This window comes from Notamacropus eugenii, chromosome 2, assembly GCF_028372415.1.
Source record: "Notamacropus eugenii isolate mMacEug1 chromosome 2, mMacEug1.pri_v2, whole genome shotgun sequence".
In the NCBI taxonomy this organism is placed as follows: Eukaryota; Metazoa; Chordata; class Mammalia; order Diprotodontia; family Macropodidae; genus Notamacropus; species Notamacropus eugenii.
Window position 1 is genome coordinate 274,996,907 of NC_092873.1, and position 20,049 is coordinate 275,016,955.

At 35.2% G+C, this 20,049-nt stretch overlaps 1 protein-coding gene across 2 annotated transcripts in view; it reads right to left on the reverse strand.

Annotated features, from left to right (window-relative positions):
* Positions 1 to 405: 405 nt before the first annotated feature.
* Positions 406 to 20,049, reverse strand: part of PLPPR5 (phospholipid phosphatase related 5) — a 447,842-nt gene continuing 428,198 nt past the window's right edge. For both annotated transcript variants that reach the window (XM_072644088.1, XM_072644089.1), the window contains one exon: positions 406 to 1,070. In XM_072644088.1, coding sequence (XP_072500189.1) covers positions 1,038 to 1,070 — 33 coding nt within the window. In that variant the 3' untranslated portion in view covers positions 406 to 1,037. The remainder of the gene's footprint in view (positions 1,071 to 20,049) is intronic.

Consider the following 20,049-nt stretch of genomic DNA (forward strand, 5'->3'; position numbering starts at 1 on the left):
ATGACTTTTCTTTGCTTCTCCAGCACTAAACAGTGTGCCCTGAATATAGGAAGTGCTTAATAAATGCTTGTTAATTGAACAGGATGGAATCTTGTCTAGTCTGATAACCAACACCTTTCTCAGTCTTATCACCCTCTTGCTCAAAATATAAGGTATATGCCAAGATGATATGCTAACCACTTTTGTGGCTTTCATATAACTTAGATGATGTATCATTAATTGTGTACCTCTTTCCCATTTAAATTACACAGAAATTTTGAGTGTCCCATGTCCAGGATGGAGCCTTTAACCTATTGAGATACTGATACCAACACAGTATTGGCCAATAAAAGTCATCACTGTTCTATATTCTTATTTCAGCTATCCTACATACAATCAGCATTCAAAAAAAAATCCCTACAGTTCAACATTTCAACCACGTTTATCAGGAAAAATCCAAATAAATATATTTTTTAATTATGATACATTACTCATTACAGTAAAAATGGGCATTTTCCCTTCAAAAGCAGGAGCACCAGTCTGAGAATGTTCAGGAGGAATGGCATTTTAAGTGTACTATAATACAATGTGCAAATGTTATTTGAATACATAACATATTTTTAAAAAGAAACTTTACACACAGAAATATGTTTCAATGAAAATGACTCTGCTGAATGCAAGGAAAAAAAGACACAAAACTCTCTAAACTTTTTGACTCTGAAAGTCTGTTTTAAACTAAATATGGCATACTGCTGAATAGATACACGAATCATGGAAAAGCTTAGCTGGACCCATACAGTGGGTTTTCTCATACAAATCTGGTGAGCATATAGTTTGCTTTTCATACTTGAGATAGTTTTGTAGAATTGTAACATGAAATCTCAATACTTAAGGAGCATCTTTTCAAAACAAGGTTGACATGGACTTCAATACTGTATGAATGATCAGTGACCAGACATTTTTATAAACTGATCCTGCTATCAAAAAACTTTGGGACTCATGAATGGACCGTGAAAAGGGATGATGTCCAATGCAGTGAAAAAGCATCCAGTTCAACATCATGTGACTTCTGCGAAGGCCGTGATGTGGTTCTGTAAATGCAAGAGAAAATTCAGAATCAGAATCCTGGAAACATTGGCCTTGGATGCGATTTTAGAACTTTTTTTTTAATGCTCAGACATGAGCAGGTAGTTATTATAATATAAGAGGGGCCATATTTATACTTTGTTTGTCCCCTTTTGTAACTCATATATCATAAGTGGTTGAGACATCAACACATGGAATTGGGTCCTATGGAATTTTAGTGTCAGTGATATATCTTATTAACTCCATTTATTTTTACTAGTTAAATAGACTAGCATTCCATACCTATCCCATTCATAATTAACATTGAAATCTGGAGGAATGAAAATGGCACTGCCAGGCAGCCTCTGATACTGGCTTTTAGCATGAATAGAATTTTAATGTTGCTATGTGTTGGATTTTAAGATTAATTGCTCCCTGTGAGACATATGGCAGGGAGTAAGGTGAGGAAATGCTTTGACTGAAATGATGTGTGCTAAATGACAAAAAAGTTACTTCACACTTTGTTTTGATGCATGTCAGACTTTTTTATTTGCAAAGCTTTAATTGTGAAATTCTTTATATTTTTTCTAATTATTCTTTATATTTTTTCTAATTATTAAAATTACTTTCCCATAGATTCAGATATGTCACAAACCATGTCATGCTTCTTAGAATATTACAATAAAATTTTGATAGAATATTTTTTTGCAATGATATTCATAGAATCCAAATATTAGCTCTTTCCTCCTCCCTAACATTATATAGACAGGCTTTGGATTGTTTTTTTCCTCATCTGTAAAGTACTAGTTGTCACCCTCTGTTGTAAAGGCTAATTTATGATATATTGTTACCTCCAATGATTTATTTTACTCTTTGAATTAAATGCTTATTCTACCAATAGGCAAATGCTTTTTAGCTACTAAAATGGTGAGGGAAAAACCACTGAACTTGTCTTTCTTCACAATATACAAAGATGGGAGAGATATCATTCATATTTAAACTTAATATCAGCAATTTACAGGCACTATTGGGAAAGGGTTTTTTGTTTGTTTGTTTTGGTAACTCTGAATAGGGGAATTCTGGAGAGAATAAAATAAATGTTGTCTCTTCAAATAGTTTTCATATCATATCTTTGTAAACAATAAATATTTAATTAAATTAGAATGATAAGAATGATGTTTTTCATATACACTTGGATCACTTGAAGGGAAAAATAGAAAAACAAAAGCATTTAAACATATTAAAGATACAATGGAAAATTCCATTGTATTCCTTTTGAACTAAATGAAAATAAACTAGGTAAAGGGGGAACTAGGAACTCTAGATCAGTGATTTCTTTGGTTCAGAGAACGCCCTGTGTAAAAACTCCCTTTATCAATATAGACCTGACCTGGAATATGTAATTGACTGTCAAAACATCTGTTCTTTATTAGCCAGTCTCTGAAATTCAATTAAACCTGAAGAGAAGCAACTTACTTTTCTGCTCGTCAGTAAAGAGAATGGTATACGATTGAGAAGAATACATAGTTAGCTTTCCTGGTTCTATCATAAACTCCTGACATAAATGTGATGATTGATTTTTCATGAAGGTGCTTTTTCAAATTGTTCACAATTCATGAAAAAGAAGCTGAGAATAGAAACTAGATTTCACCAAGGTACTCTGAATTCTCTAAAGAAAAACAAATGTAATTTCATAAAGAGCTGTTCAATCAGAGTAGCAGAATTACCCACGAGGGTGTAAAGACCTGATCAATTAATTGAAAATGAAAGATTGCATATTGACTCCATCTGGCACAAATTATCTCCAAATCAGCAAACTTGAATCATCACCTACAGACCATATTTGATATCAAAATTGAACAGAAGTTTATACAACTTGGAGCTATGTCTGATAATGAATCATAAGTATTTGGGAGTAGTATGGGTAGGTATAAATGATGCCAGAGAAGAGATCTTGGACAGGAGGGTAGATTGAAAGAAAAAGTAGAGAGTCAAGTACTTCTTCATAGCACCACCATCCTAGGATCAGCATTTTCATCAGTGACCTAGATAATGAAATAGTGAGTATGCTTATTAAGTTTGCTGCTGCTGATCCCATGCTGGCATGTACAACTAGCACCCTGGAAAACAAAATTAGAATTCCAAATGACCTTAATAAATCAGGAAAGTGATCAGAAAAAAACCAAATCAAATTCCAAAATGACAAGTGTGGGCAGTACAACAGGAGAAGGAAAACAAATTGCATCCAACCGGAAAGGGGATAATGAGTTCTGTGTAAATATGGCCCACAAGGATCTTGAGGTTTGCAAAGTCTGCAAAGTAACAATGCAGTTTAAAAAAACAAAAAACAACCCCAATCATCCTACTGATCTGTCTCTGTCTACATCTACTAATATATCATCATTACGTCTCTAGGGTAGAGAGAGATGAAAACAGTAGTCATGACACCTAAAACACTGAGTATGTTATTACACTATAAAAATGAAATGAAATTCATGTGTTCTGGATATAAGTGAAATCACTTGGTTTTTCATTTGTCTTTCCAGATACCCTGAACATCATAGATCCTAGATTCCCTTCGGAGAAAATAAGCTTAGGACCAGAATCAAAATCTCAGTTAAACAATTTTATGCATATATTGCGGTCACTTAAATGATTTTTCCCTCATGATTGCTAGTGGAAGTATTCTTTTTGGAATCTATCTTTTAAAAAGAAGGCTGATGATTTAAAAAGGTTAGAAAATAGAAAAATAAAGCTTATGAAGCCAGAAAGAATAGAATTGGGATGATTTCTTATGGAGGAGATAAGGATAAGGGGAATTTGAATAATGCTATTCAAGCATATAATGTTTTCTATAGAAAATGTAGGGAGAATTCTTCCCTTTTCAGTGAATTCTGAGTGAAAAATCTCAGATTTCTATTATAATCAGTCAATCAATCAATTAACAAGCATAGAATCAAAGCTTTTTAGAGAGCTGGAAGGGCTGTTGAAAATCATCTGGTCCAAATTCTTGTGGTGGCAGAGAGTCACTGTATTTTCCCCTTCTTTCCTTGATTAACTCCATTTTAGAATAAGGTTTACTTTCCAGTATAAATGAGAAATCATATCTAATCCCTATTTTTCCCTTCCTTTACCCTGTTCTTTGGCAAGGTTGACCAAAATAAAAACAATTTGCACTCAGACTTGTGAAAACAATGACAGACTACCAGGTTAGAAAGTCTCACTCTTTCCCTGAAACCCAAAAAACTACTCCTGAGGCCAATGACTTATCAGTGAGCTGTCAACCAGTATGTCTATACAGTTTTTCTTAACACCATAAGTACCCTTTGGAAAAATGGATCTTATTAAAAAATTTACTAGGTCTAGAGAGACATACTTGTCTATGTCTTTTTTCCTAGTCTTTTGACTTAATGTGTGGGATAATATCTTTTACTAACATATTCTAAAATGTAAAAAAAAAAAAAGTTTCATTGACAGAATATCCTTGATTTTACAGATGAGGAAAGTAAGCCTCAGATATGTTAAATGACTTGTCCATGGTCACATAGCTAGTAAGCATCAAAGCTGAGATCTCGTGATTTGCTCATGAAAAAGCAAAATTAATTCTCAGTCATTTAGGGAAAGGTTAGATATATTTTTCACTAAACAGAGTACAGGAGGAATAACTACAAACTGCTCAAAGTCCTTCTCATCTATCAAATGCTGTGATTTTGAGCCTCATATAATAGTATTTTGTTTTGTTTTTACAAATGAGTGAAATGATAAATTTGAAATATTTTTACTTCATGACAATTGTGCAGAGAGTTATGCCATTCCTCATGCTCATGTAGTTTTTTTTTAACCTTCTTCTATCAGCAGTTTTCTCAGAGAAATCAATACCAAAATTTCATTTGGTCTTTTCGGATCACCTTTCCTAAAAAGCATCTTCCCTCGGGTATAAACTAGGAAAATTTGTGTCAACTGCTTTACAGTGGACTCCCCCTTTCAGCAGCATAATACGGAACTCAATGCATGCAATTGTAAACCTTGTAAAAAGGCAAACAAATATAAGACACACCAAAAACTCATGCAGACATGTTTAAATCAGACACACAAAAGGTAAATGGGGACACCATTTTTAACAGTTAAATAAGAGGGCTGATTACCAGTCCATTTAGGCAATTATACATGCTGGAGAGGAAAGAGCATGAACTGAATAAAAAGAACCATAGAATATTTTAAATGAATCATTATTTGGGATTAATACATCCAAATTCACAGCAAATAGGAAAGAAAAATGCTAAGGCCTAATCCTTGAGTGCAGGGATCCTGGAGGTGGAAATGACCACTTTCTTTGTCAAAAATAGCTTTAGCATGTACAATTGCTCATTGCAAATTTCCTGTGTCAGTCTTCTAAAAATGTTAGATTGTGCATGAAAAATTCCTTTTTCTTATTTATATTCTGTGTTGCCTTTCCCTGAACTTACATTGTCTCTCTAGTTTTTAAAATCATATTTAAAAACCATAAAATTGGCATTAATTATGCCGTGAAAATTTGGCTACACTTTTCTACCTGACAAGATCTGTCTCTCACTCATTTACTTTTTAAAAACAGAAAAATGAAAAGAAGACTCACTGGGGAAGTGATTAGAGTTAATACACATGGTAAAAAATAGTTTTTAAAAAAGGTATAATTAAAGGCAATCAAAACTGAAAACTACCATGTTGAAGAAATGCTTACTTCTACCCTTTGAGCAGTTAGACATCAGGACAAAATGAAATAGAATTGTGTGGCTAAAAGTGAAAGGAGAAAATGTTTCTGCCACTCCATTGTTTGGACACTCTTTTACCATGATCTAAACCTGCACAGAAGGATGTGATTTCCTTTCTTTGCCTTAGCTTTAAAACCCAACCCACACACTTTAGTGCGCGCTAGCGCACATACGTTTATTGCCTTAATTGAAGATGTTCAAATTGGTTTATTCCAGTGATCCAGCTGAAGAATCTAGCCAGACAGTCTTTAAAAGAATTTCCCCGTGAAGTTTCTTCTTGAAAATTATCAATGCCTTGGGTCCGGGACAGCTACAATATGTTAAATTGTACTTGCATGTTAGTTCATCTTTTTTACATATGTTGCCATTGCAATCAAATTTCTATGTTACAATAATGTGAGACAAAATGTTTAGCTTGGGTACTCTTTCATCTCCCTCCATCATTATTGTCAGAAATCAACTCAATTATTTTTAAGTTGATAAAAGTAGGTGGCATGAACATACTTAAAATTTAATTATTCATCATATTGGTACTATTTGTAGCATTCTTGATTGACACATTAAAAGACCACTCCTCAAAAATATCCGGCATTTATCTATGGTGGAATCTTGACAATATCATAACAACTGAAGCTGTTATGAGACTCTCAACTCTAAACGTTGGGTGCATTTGTCACTCGCCATCATAGATGACCATTTCCCTGTGGAGATGTAGGGGCTCTATAAAAGATTCTGAATGTGATAAGTGGTTTAAAAAAAAAAAACCTTAATAATGTTTTCTTGTTATTACTCCCTAATCGAAAATCCTTCATAGGGAAGCAATCAGGCTCCAGGCTCCTGTTTAATCTTCCTGGAAGATAAAGTAGGTAGAGCATATCTATCTCTGGAGCCAGACAAGATTCTCTCACTTCTCTTGCCCTTGAAGATCCAGACACTAGGCAGATAAGCTTAGAGTTTCACCAAACCCAAGTTTCTCCATTGATCTCCCCATTTTCTTCCCTGTTAATCTTCCTCACACACTTTTACTGACTAACACTCTTCAGCTTTTATGTAGTTGTTCAGTCATGTCCAACTCCATATCCCCATTTTGAGGTTTTCTTGACAAAAATGCTGGACTGATTCACCATTTCCTTCTCTAGCTCATTTTACAGATAAGGAACTGAATCAAACAAGGTTAAGTGGTTTGCCTAGGGTCACTTTCTGCTGCACTACCTAATTGCATGACTAATTAATATCTTTCACACACACACACACACACACAATCTCCATCTCAAACATACTCATGTTCTATTTTACTGATTCAATAAACATTCCATACCCCATAGCAAAACCAGGGACCAGATCTTATCACCACATAGAATCATTCCAAATGGTTATCAACCACAAAATAATGTGTTGACTTTCTTAAGTAAGGAATTTGGGGACATTTATATTACATTATTTCTAAAAGTAAGAATATATGTCATATGACATATATGTGAAAAGACATACTATTAGAAGAAATGAACATTGATATACAATGTTGATGTTGTTGAGATATTCTTGCGATAATTAAAACAATGAGGCAAAATAAAGTTGCAGCTAAACCAAAAGATGGTACATGGACTATTTTTGAAGGAGCAGATGATTTGAGAGACTTAGTCTCATCATGTTCTCCAAGACAATACAAAAATATCTCTGCTCAGTTAAAATAAATATCATTTTATGAGATATTTTGTCACACAGAGCACTTGTCATGGACATAATTAGAAAGGAAAACTATGAATGTGATAGCAATTTATGTACCATGTTGTGGGGAGGAAGAGAAAGAACAAGTATCCAACAGATGAAATTAGAGTTTTTTTTTTAATCACTGAAAAGAGAGCACTAGAGGAGAAAAAAAACAAAAGAAAAAAGAGCTATGGAAGCAAGAATTGGAAGGGAATGATTGGTTTGGCACAAAGGGTATACAACCTTACCCAAACAACAATTCCCTGAAAATTTAGAATGAATTGAAGAGAAACCAATCTCTCCATGAAACAAGAAATATTAAAAGAAATTCAAAAGACTGAAAAAATAGAAAAAAATGTAAAGTATCTCATAGCAAAACAACTGACCTGAAAAACAGATGAGAAAAAAGAATTAAGAATCACTACATCCTGAAAGCACAATCAAAAAACAATCCTAGAAACTGTATTTCAATAATCTTAAAAGAAAACTTTTCACATATCTTAGAACCAAAGGACAAAATGGAAGTAGAAATCACCTCCACCAATCACCAATCACCTCCTCAAAGAAATCCGATACTGAAAATTCCCAAGAACATTATAGACAAAACCTAGAGTCTCCAGGTCAAAGAAAAAGTACTGCAAGCAGTCAGGAAGAAAGAGTTCAAGTATGAAAGTCAGGATCATACAGCAGCCACCACTATAAAGAAACTCTGAATATTATATTCACAAAGGCAAAGGAGGCAGGCTCATAATCAAGAATAACTTATCCAGAAAACTGAACATAATCCTACAGCAAGGGGAAAAATGAACATTTAGTGAAATAAAAGACTTCCAGATATTCCTGATGAACATATTATAGCTGTGTAGAAACTTTGAAGTTCAAACACAGGAGTTAAGAGAAACATGAAACCGTAATATAAATGAAAAATCACAAGGACTCAAAAACTTTTGATGGCTCCCCTTTGCTTACTAAATAAAATATAAATGACTGACCCTAGTGTTCAAGGGCCCTATAAGCTAGCTCCTATTTACCTTTCTATGCTTATTGTATAATACTCCCCAATCTGTACTTTATGTCCAATAACTGAATATCTCTCATTCATCCTTTTACAATTCTAATTGCACCTTTACTTTCCTTATGTCTGGAATGGAATCACCTCCCTCATACTCTCATTCTCAGACTTCTGAATTTCCTGCTTTTTTCCTTTCACATTTCACCTTTTCTATGGAGAATTCCTTAATATACAGCTTCACTGCCCAAGTGAAAATGATCTCTCCTCAAATTTCTCACAATACTTTTCAAGGTCTCTCCATTGTGCTTACCTCCCTTTCCCTTGTATTATAATTATTTGTGTACATGCTTTCCCATTTTTAAATTGTAAGCTCCTCCAGAGTTACATTTGTATGGTATCTATATTCGAAACACCAGCAATCATCTTGGTTCTTTGCACAGTAGAAGCTTAATAATGGTCAGCTAGTGGATAGAGTGCCAGACTCTATCCAGAAGACTTGAGTTCAAATCCAGCCTTAGACACTTACTAGCTGTGTGACCCTAGGCAAGTCACTTAGCCATATCTGCCTCAGTTTCCTCATCTGTAAAATGAGCTGGTGAAGGAAATGGCAAATTACTTCAGTATCTTTGCCAAGAAATTCCCAAATGGCTTCATGAAGAGTTGGACATGATTGAAATAACTGAGCAACAAAAAATGAACTGAAGCTAAGAATATTCATGTTTGCCCTCCTCTCTCTCTCTTTCTCTCTCTCTTTATTTTTCTCTTTCAGGAAAAAAGGATTGAAGAAACAATCAGAAAAGGGGGGGAGGGAGTATCTTTAGGAAACCCAGGGGTTTTCCCATTTTCTCCTGTGACTATCATAATTCCTTAAGGAATATGGATTGATTCAGGAGAGAAAGGGACAAATTGTTGGGTTTTTTTTAAAGTAATTACTGTAATAACCTGGATTGGAGGCAGAAGCTAATTGTGAAATGCAGATCAAACAATTTTCTTTTTTGGATTCTGGGAGAAGATTTTAATAAAGCCAGAGAAAGGTCAAGTGACTTGCCTCCAACTCAGGATTATGATTTCAAAGGAACGTTGCCTTCAAATGACCATTTTCTTTCACCAGACAACTCTTTTGTCCTCTTTAGGAGGTACCAGGGACAACGGCAGAAGTTTTCTGGTAGAAACTGCAGTCTCTGGAGAACCACTCAAGAATGGAGATGAGACCACTTCCACTTCTTTCTTTCTCTGACTCCCTGAGAAGATATAGAAGCTAATTAAGACTCAACTGCTTTGGGACAGTTTTTAAGCAGAATCTCCCTGAGGGAAATGTCTAGGGGCTTCTGATCTACAGTTACCCCTTCCCTGTGACCAGGGTTAGGGGTGCAGTGACTTCTTGATCTGGAACATTGGAACAAAAAATTTTGGCCCTCCCTTTCTACCAGAGAAGTCTGCATTTTTTTCTTTTTCTTTTATGGGGGTGTTTACAGTACCTAATTGTAAAATTTGGGTTGTGTTTTGTCATAGGCTATACTATTCAATGCATATATTTTATGCATTTCTGAGTTTCTAAGCTTGTTCGGTGTCATCTGCTGGTCTTTAAATATAATCTGCAGCTTCCTCAAAACTCCTCCCAAAGTCCCATTAGACTTCTTATGCCAACCCACAATATATTGAAGCTATGCTGGGTAAAGTCGCAAAGTGGAAGGGATAACTATAAAGGAATTCTTTTCAATGTCTCACAGTCACTACAGTCAGAGCTTCTAGAACTGGTGGAATAAGCTGCAGCTTGGCTAAGACTGAGGTCTGTAAGTTGACAAATGAGTCCTGAATTGACATCCTTTTTGAATAGTGATCAAGTATCTGGGTATATCTAAGGAAGAGCCTGATAATAAGAGCGTTTGGTCCTACTTCACTTTTCATTCTCTCCCCTCACTTTGCACAATGCTCTGAATATTGCAGGTTCATCATAAATACTGGTTGAAGTGGAAACTCTGAGCATGATAAACTTTACCTTGGCTAACAAGGAAGTAATACCACCCAGTGATGGCTAATTGCATGCAAGATGTTCCGTACCAGAGGGCTTCCAGGGGGAGTGCCTGGCAATAACAATATATTTACTATAGTTGCCAACATTTCAAGTGGGTTGTGATAGAAGAGGAGACTTAAATGGAATTTCTGTTTGCTCATCTGCTTCTAAAACCCACAGAATCAACTTTTGAAATTCATGCAGCAAGAATATGAACAAGGATACAGGCTAAATTTATATTCTTCCATTTTGAATCAAATATTGGGCTCATCATGCCCAAAGGAACGTACTAACTACTGTGGAGAGGAAACAAAGTTTTATGGGGCAGATCTTGTCTTCAAGGAACTTAAATTCTAGTTGAGGAGATAAAGTATATAAATATGAAATTTTTGTTATGGAGGGAACTCTTCCAGAAATACAGATCCAAATTTATCTATGGCTTAGGAGATATGCCTAGAGGTAGACAAGAGAAGTATGCTGGAGTCAATTTTCAGCATGAGCATTTGCACCTTAGAAATCAGCAAATGCTACAAGTCAACTTGATTTATTGTTTTGTCAATTCTTTTAAAAAATGGTCAAGAAAATATTAATAATGCAAATTAAACTTAAATGTATGTGAGAAGTACTTTCTTGCACATATCCCTTCTCCTCCCTCACCCCCTAGCCAATTGTTAAACATTTACCAGCACCTCCTGCTTAATAGTCACCTGACTTAACCAGGGCCACAAAACTGTTAAGTATTGGAGGAAGCATTTTAATCCATTTCAAGAAATGGCTTGAATATTGGTGTTAAAGACCTCTGTCAAGGGAGCAAATCCATTATCTCCCAAGGCAGATCATTTAACTTCTTACAGCCTTAATGGTTAGAATGATTTCCCTCTCATGTGGGAGAATTCAATCTAACTCTCGAAATGGAATCCTCAGCTCTGCATTTCTCTACTGTCAGATTGTTCAAATGCTGAAATTATTCCAGATATTTAAAGCCTCAAGAGACATGGTAAGCTAATTAAGTTAGCCAATCAGCTCTGCGCATCTTGACTTAAAGACATTTACACCTTGTAATGATCTTGTGGAGAGCATAAGCCATCCAGTTTACCCATTTATAATTCCATTGTGAATCCAAATGTATTATATTAATTGAGTGGAAAGGTACAATCCCCTCCCTTATACTTTCATTAAGTCTCAATCTTCTGCTTTGAAAATTTCTGGCATGATTCCTAATTCTGACCTTTGGGGACACATAGCATAAAATTAATCATTCTTCATTAAATCTATCCTTCCAATAATTGAAGACAGTAAAATGGCAGGGATCATAAAATCTTGGCTTTAACACTGGAAGGGACCTTATAGGTCATCTAGACAAACCCCCATCATTTTCAGGTGATGAAACTGAGCCTTTGAGGTTATATAAGAGGCAGTACAGTGGATAGGATCTACATTTGGATTTGGGAAGGCCTGAGTTAAAATTCTGCCTTGAATATTTATTACTGTATGGATAAGTCATTTACCCTCTCCAATCTTCTGTTTAGTCACCTATCAAATGAGAGGGTTGGATTTGAAGGCCCTAAAAGTTCTTTTGAGGTCTAAATTTATGACCTTATGATTTGTCGAAGATCATATTCCCCAACTTCTCTTTTCTAGGATAAATATACTGAGGTCCTTAAAGTGATATTCATAAAACATGCACCTGAAGCCCTTAATCATCCTGTTTGACCTTCTTTTGGCACTCTCCAGCTTTTTCAAGTCCTTCCTAATATGTTATGCTCAGATATAAATGTAAACTCCAGAACTGATCTGACCAGATCAGAATTTATTGGATCACACAGCTCCTTAAGCCTGCACACTGTACTCCTCTAATGCAGCTTGACTTTTTCCTGAGTGGGTTATAGGATCATCTTGTTTGAATGACCATGGACCTGTTTGAGGAAGACCAGTAGTGTTTTGGTGCTCAGCATAATCAACACAATGTCAAAGGAAAATTAGAAGCACCTGGAAAATTTATATTGTTTGGATTTTGTAGATGACATTTTGCTTTAAGTCTCACTTGATAGTGATGATTAGAGGATCACTAAAAAAGTTACCTCTTTACTTGTGTCTATTAAAAAAGTTTTCCTAATCTTTGTGTATGCATGTGGTTGGAAGATAACTGTCAGGCTAATTTATACTCATCTGAGTCAAATGTTGGTGTTGTTTTTTTCCATAATCAAAAAGCCATAAACATAGAAAGGTTATTGCATTTTCTATTTTTCCATCATTTAAGTAATTGTTAAGATGTGAAAAGTGAAACATTACATGTGAAGCCTGCTTTCTCATATTTATTATAATTTTATTAAATAGTCCTTCCTGAGATGGGATATGGGAAAGGGCAGTTTGCCTTATTCTCATCTCACTCATCTCCTCCAGGCCTCCATGTGGCTGTGAACACATGGCATCTAAAGAACTTGGCAAGTATGAGCCAGGGTTTGGACTGCCTCTCTTTTAAATTTATTGTCTTCTGATCTCAGGTGATTGCATTTCTATCTTAAAATGAATATATCCTTGTGAGTCTGAGAGAACTGAAGTTCCTTTCATTGGAATAGAGAAATTGGAAACTATTTGGATTGTGCAGAGCTAAGATGCGCAATTAGTAGTTCTGAAAGCTGCTTTATATACTGATGAGGTATAAGTATTACACTATAAGCAGATCATAGCAATGGCTATGTTACTGATTTCTGTTTATTTTATTGTTGCACATGATGTTTTATGATTAGTATTTTTCTGAGTGTTATTTCATACCTGATTCATGAGTATATTGAATACTCTTTTTTCCCCCTTTTTAGGGTAGAACCTACATATGACTCATAACTTAAGCTAGAAATAAAAATCATCCCCAGGTCACTGAAGTGGGAGTTATAATCAGTCAATAAGTATGAGAAATGGGATTCTACTCTCATAAGATCCTAATCTCTATAAGATTGAATACATGAATCACATGCCTAGGTGATACAGTAGTAATACAATCCCCTCATCACTGCTGTTTTTCCATTATGTCTTCAAGGTTAGAGAGCAAAGATTTAAAAAGATATAACCATCAAGATTGGTTTGATGAAAATGATGGGTAAATTCAGAAGCTGCAAAGCAAAAAGGAAGAACTTTATAGGATTTACCAGCAAGATAGTTCATTGGTATCTAAGAAGGCAGTGTTTAACTCTATCAAAAGTAAAGTGCAAGTGAAGTTTAGAGAGATATAGGATTCTTGGCTCCTTAAGAAAGCAGATAAAAATCAGTATTATGCTGATAGTAACAATCCAAAACACTTTTATGATGCCCTGAAGGCTATTTATGGGCCAAAGACCTATGATACATCTCAACTCCTCAGTGTTGGTGGTTCTACATTGATTAGTGTCAAGGACATGACAGAAGAAGTGAGATAAACATTTCCATAGAATTCTCAGCAGACTGTCATCAACCAATGATGAAGCCATTGATCATATATCTCAAGTTTAAGTCAGTCTCCCCCAGATGAAATTCTGACTGAAGAAGAGGTTTTGAATACCATTAGGCCCCTCTTGTGTGGCAATGTACCCAATACTGATTCTATTCCAGCTGAAATTTACAAGGCACGGGGTCCACTGCTCATAAAAAATCCAACTTTAAAAAATTTCTGGGTTATATGGGAAGAGGAGGTTATCCCCTTGGAGTTCAAGGATGCCTCCATCGCTTATTTATATAAAGGAAAAAGGAAATAGGTTGTCTTGTGACAATTATGGAGGGGCAGTGTGTGTGTGTGTGTGTGTGTGTGTGTGTGTGTGTGTGTGTGTGTGTGTATGTATGTGTCTTCTTTCTCTTAGTCATTACTGGCAAGATCGTCAGAATCCTTAATAGGCTGATCCTTCACCCAGAAGATGGTTATCTGCCTGAGAGCCAGCATGGCTTCAGAAATGACTGAAGTATGGTGTTTGCTGCCTGACAACTCCAGGAGAAATGCCAGGAGCGGAATAGAATTCTGTACTCAGTTTATTGCTCTGACCAAGATTTTGATACTGTCAGTAATGAGGATTTTGTGGAAGATTATGCAAAATTTGGTTTCCCTGAGAAGTTAATCATATTGTTTGCCAATTCAACAATGGCATGCTTGCACAGGCACTATATAATGGGCAGTGCTCAGTCACCAGTGGAGTGAAGAAGAGCTGTGTATTTTCTCCCATGATTTTTAGCATTATGTTTCAGTAATGTTGTCAGACGCCTTTAACAAGAATGAAAATGGCATCATCAAGGTCAGCAACTATGCTGACAGTAAATTATTTAACTTGAATTAAGGAAAGTAAAGGGAAAATTCTTGTATGACTTTTTGTTCACAGATGATTGTACACTCACTGCAGCCTCTGAAGCTGAGATGGAACAGAGTATGGATCAATTCTCTGTCACGTGTGCCAGCTAAACAGAGTTTCTCCACCAACTAACCCTGTGTCATCCATATGCAGAACCATCAGTTATAGCAGATGGAGAAATTTTGAAGACTGCAGTTCAATTCATTTACCTTTGAAGTATACTTTCTAGAGATATACATGTAAATGATGAGGATTGACACACATATTGCCAGAGCTAGCTCAGTGTTTGGAAAGCTTTAAAGGAAAGTGTGGGAGAGAAAAGGATTAGACTGACTACCAGATAAGGTACCAGATACTGAGGTCTTTTCTCAAGCTGAAGTGCCAAGCTTTCAAACTCTACTGCAGAGAGTATAAATCCAATGGGCTAGCCACATTGTTTGAATGCCAAATAAACATTTACCTGAAAGACCATTTTATAAAGAACTCATACAAGCCAAGTGCTTACACTGAAGTCAGAAGTGATGCAAAAACATTCTCTAGGTCTCCCTGAAGAACCTCAGAATTGATTAGGAAACACGGGACATGTGGGCATAGGACTGCCCAGCATGGTGTTCCTACATCAAAGACTCTGTACTCTATAAGCAGATCAGTACTGTAGTAGCTCAAAAGAAACATAAAACATGCAAATTTAGAACAATCTCCATTCCAAATGTGCATGTGGATTATTTTTACTTGATTATGGTGGAGCCTTCCAAGCTCATATTGGTCTGGTCAACCGTAGTCATTGTATCTTGAACCTGACATATTGATATCATTTTGGTCCTCTTTGAGTGTAAAGGACAACAAATAAGCAACATCTTTCCATATTCTCTATACCTGTCATTTCTTACTGTGCAACAAAGTTCCATTATATTCATGTTACAATTTGCTTAGCTATTCTTCAATCAATGAGCATTTGCTTTTAATTCTTTGCTACCTCAAAAATTGTTGTTATGAATATTTTGGTGTTTATAGGACTCTTCTGTTTTTAACCTCTTTGGGGACATATGCAGAGAATTGGAATCTATGGGCAAAAGGGTGTGGACACTTCAGTTACTTTTCTAAAACATAATTCAAAATTGGCTGTTTTCAGTGAACAGATTTTCATTATAATTCAGGTAGCCAGCTTACTCAAGTGATCATGGGAAATAACTTTAGAGATTTAAAACACTACCTATAAAATGATTTAGACTTAGTGTCTAAAACTGATTTAGATTGAATAGCTATTTTTGCATTCATAATGAAGCTACTAAATGTTTTCTAATAAAATTTTCTTTTTCAAAGGGTCAATAAATGCAATTTTATAGTATAAAATATCTCAGAATTCAGAAATGTCTTGTTATTTTAAAATATTAAATATTTTTAATTTTTCATAATTATTGAAAATGATTATTGAATATGGTTATTGTAGTGAAATTTGAACAACTTAAATCACATTAAAAATACCCTGACTGCTTCTCCCACTGCTAGTTTTCAAGACTGGGCATTTCTTATTTGAATGAGCTGCTACATTGTTATTTAAACTTCCAGGACCTCTACCTGAGAGCTGACATTTATAGATCATAGATTTATTGTTTTGGTTATAATTTATTTAAAATATATTCTCTTGAAAATGTTTCCACTGAATCATAGCTCCTCCCTCAAAGATGTGTTAATGTATCTCTCTTCAAGGAGCCACTTCAGTATCTACAATTTCCTTCTTTTTTCACTTTGCCAAATATTGGATCTGAGGTAAAACCTTAGACTATTTTGACTTGCATTCTTTGATTGTTAAAGATTTAGAATACTTTTTTTCATATTGTTGTTAATAATGTATAATTCTTTTTAGAAGAATTATTCTGTTTTTCATATCCTTTGATCACTTATTCATCGGGGGATGATGGCCTTCTTATATTTCCATGGGATTCTCTTGACATACTGTTATAAAGACTTTATAGATAAGAGAGAGCAAGACATGGGTAAGTGGTTCCTGATGACTTCTTGATTATCTTTTTCTTTTTGTAATGATACTATCCTTGCTTCTTCTTTTGGAATATTTCTCTTTTTGAGATATCTTAAAAATAAATCTCCGAGCATGTCCCCTTCAAGATAGCTTTCCTCTCTATTCATTTTGTTGGATCCAGTCAACCTTCTTAAATTCATTATTTTGAATGCTATTTCTACATTCATATTAAGACAAGTAAGGTATATATTGACATAGTTTAGAGAGTCTACTCATGAACAAATATTCATGCACCTTCCAGTATTTTCATGGGGATCATCTGGCCTGTGCTCAAGAGCTCTGCAAGGCAAGCTGGCACATGAAATGGAATGAAAAAAATTACCTCATTGCTTTATTCACTTCTCTGAGGAAATACAGGTAAAATATATATTCACTTAACTGCCACACAGAATCACAGTATTTCAAATTAGAAGTTGCCTTAGATGTCAATTCATCCAATAACTCTCATCTATAGCATCCTCACCATGTCAAGTCAGGTTTGCCTTACTTCCTACTAAGGCAGCTCATTCTACTTTTTGACAGTTTTAATTGTTAATGATTTTTTTCTTTACATTGAGCTTAAATGTGCCTCTCTGAAGGTTCTGCACATTTATCACTAGTTCTGCTCTCTGGTGCCAGAGAAAGCATATGTTAGCACTCCTTTGTATGATACCCTTTCAACTATGTGAAAATAGCTATCATGTATCCCCTACACCTTCATTTTCCCATGATAAACTTCTCCTTCAATTTAGGTTCCTCTGTCCTCCAATCCCTTTCACATCCTGGCTATTTTCTATCGAACTTACTCCTCTAGTATGGCAATGGCAATCTATGTTAGCAAGCACCCTAGCACACCCAGGATGGCACAGGTTTTTTGATCTGCTTTTCTAAAGGAAAGACAACTTTAAAGGGTTCAAAAATCTTACTTTAATTACAGATAAGTAGAAAGAAGTGAGTATAGAAAATACAAGAAGAGAAATTAGCATGGAGATTCAACAGACAGGGCTCCAACTGTCTGAACAAAATAATACAACCACCAGACTGGGAAAGCCAACCAACATCTGAGTAGTGTGGAGAGTGGGGCTCTTAACAAATGGCTACTCAGAGTTCTGTCCAGGGAATCAAAAGGTCCTTCTTATGAGTGAGCCCCCAAAGCAAAATGTCAACCTCCTGGAATATATAACAGAGACTTGGCTCCTGATTGGCTCAGAGCCAGTAGGCATGAAACCTACATGACTCAGCACAGCTGTGCATTATTAAGGTTCAAAGAAGATTAATCCTTCAGATGTTTACAATTCAGTCTGGGCCTGGGAAACTAAACTCTAAGAAAAAAACTAACAAAAATCCCACTTTGCTTACACTCATATCATTCTAATATGGTGCTTAGAATGGATTATGTTATTCCATATATGGTTTGACTAGGGAAGAGCATAGTAGGATTATTACTTCTCTTTTTCAACTTGTTGCCTAGCTATGCCTCTGGATGAGGCTTCAAAAGGTGATTTTTGAAACTTGATTATAGGACTTTATCTTTTAATTAAATTTCATCTAATTAGATTTAGTCTAAACTTTGAACCTGTTGAGAACATTTTGGATTTTAATTCTATCACTCAGTCTTCCAGAGAAAGTTAAATGCCATAGCCTTCTGGACTTAGGGTCAGGGAGGCCTGAGTTTGAATTCTACTTCAGACATTTATTAGCCATATAACCCTAGATAAGTCACTTCTCATGTAGATTCAGTTTCTTCGTCCACAAAATGAGAATAATTATAATATCTACCTCACAGGTTGTTAAGAGGATCATAAGAGATTATATATTCAAATTGTTTTGCAAAGCATTATGTTATGGTATTATATTACCTAATATATATGTATTCATTATTTCTCCCATTAGAATCTAAGTGCCTTGGAATAGAAATTCTTTCTTTCTTTCTATGTCTGGAACATCATAGGTACTTAATAAATATTCTTTGATTGATTGACTGGCTATTAATCTGTATTCATAAGTTATTTATATTGAATCCATTGAGCACCAGAAGACCAACAGCATATTCCAGGATTACTCCACTAGAGACTTCTATCCAAGATGAAATTGACCCATTAATGCCTATTCTTTGGATCTAATTCATAGTGAGAATGTAAATATAAATGGAGTTCAGTTTCTTCAGCAGCTGATCAACTTACTGGTAATTAGACAAAGATTTTACTTTTCAAGTTTCAACTTTTAAATTCGTGTTTGTCAATGGTCCAAACACAGTGTGACCTTTGGTCCTTTGACTCCCTTCCCAACCACTCTGCCAGCCACTACTGAAACAGAAGTTGCTTAAACAAGATGAAGAGCCAATGTGTATTTTCATTTGCTTCATGAGTTATCATGACCAAAGAAATAATTAGCTAGTAGTCAATGTGCTAGTGATGAATCTATGTGTATTTGGGCTTGTCCTTGCACAGAAAACTCCATCTATGGGCTTATGATAAAAGCCCTTCTCAATTAAAACCTTTTAGAGATTTTTCTTTATTTATTTATTCCCCAAGGCTTCAGTGAGACTTCTGTGTATAATGGGTAGGATATGGGTAAGTGCAAAGGACAACACTCTAATTATTTGTTTTTATTTTTCAGTTAGTCAGAATTAGTTAATTAGAATATGACCCCAAATTTCCTGAGGCTGGTCCTCTGAGCCATTATAAATGAAAGTCATCTGGCAATATGGACATGAGGATAAACTGGAACTTGCCCTGTTCTGGCTAAGTTGATTGCTCACAGTGTAAAAGGCTATCATTCACACAACCCTTAAATTAGATCTGTGATCTAATTCTGAAGCTGGTTAATATATCCAATCAAGGATGGTCCTCATTAATTTTCTTAAAATTACACTACAGAATCCTTCATTTGAAAAATCTGCATCAAGTCCCAAATTCTTAAGTTACAAAGAAAAATGATGAATCAGAATCTTTGAGAAGAGACATCATGCCTACATATTTCTTGCTAGCTTTTTCCAATAATAAAGAATTGGAAAATAACAGAGAGATTAGCTAAATCAAAAGTGTATAAGTTTCTCAGAGAGAGGTCACATATTGTCAAATAAATGATGTACTTCCGGAAATCAAGCTAAAGATGATGAACATATTTTTTCATTTTTGCCAGGGGTAGGAAAGTTTTGGCCTGTGATTCCATCCATGTGTGTCAGT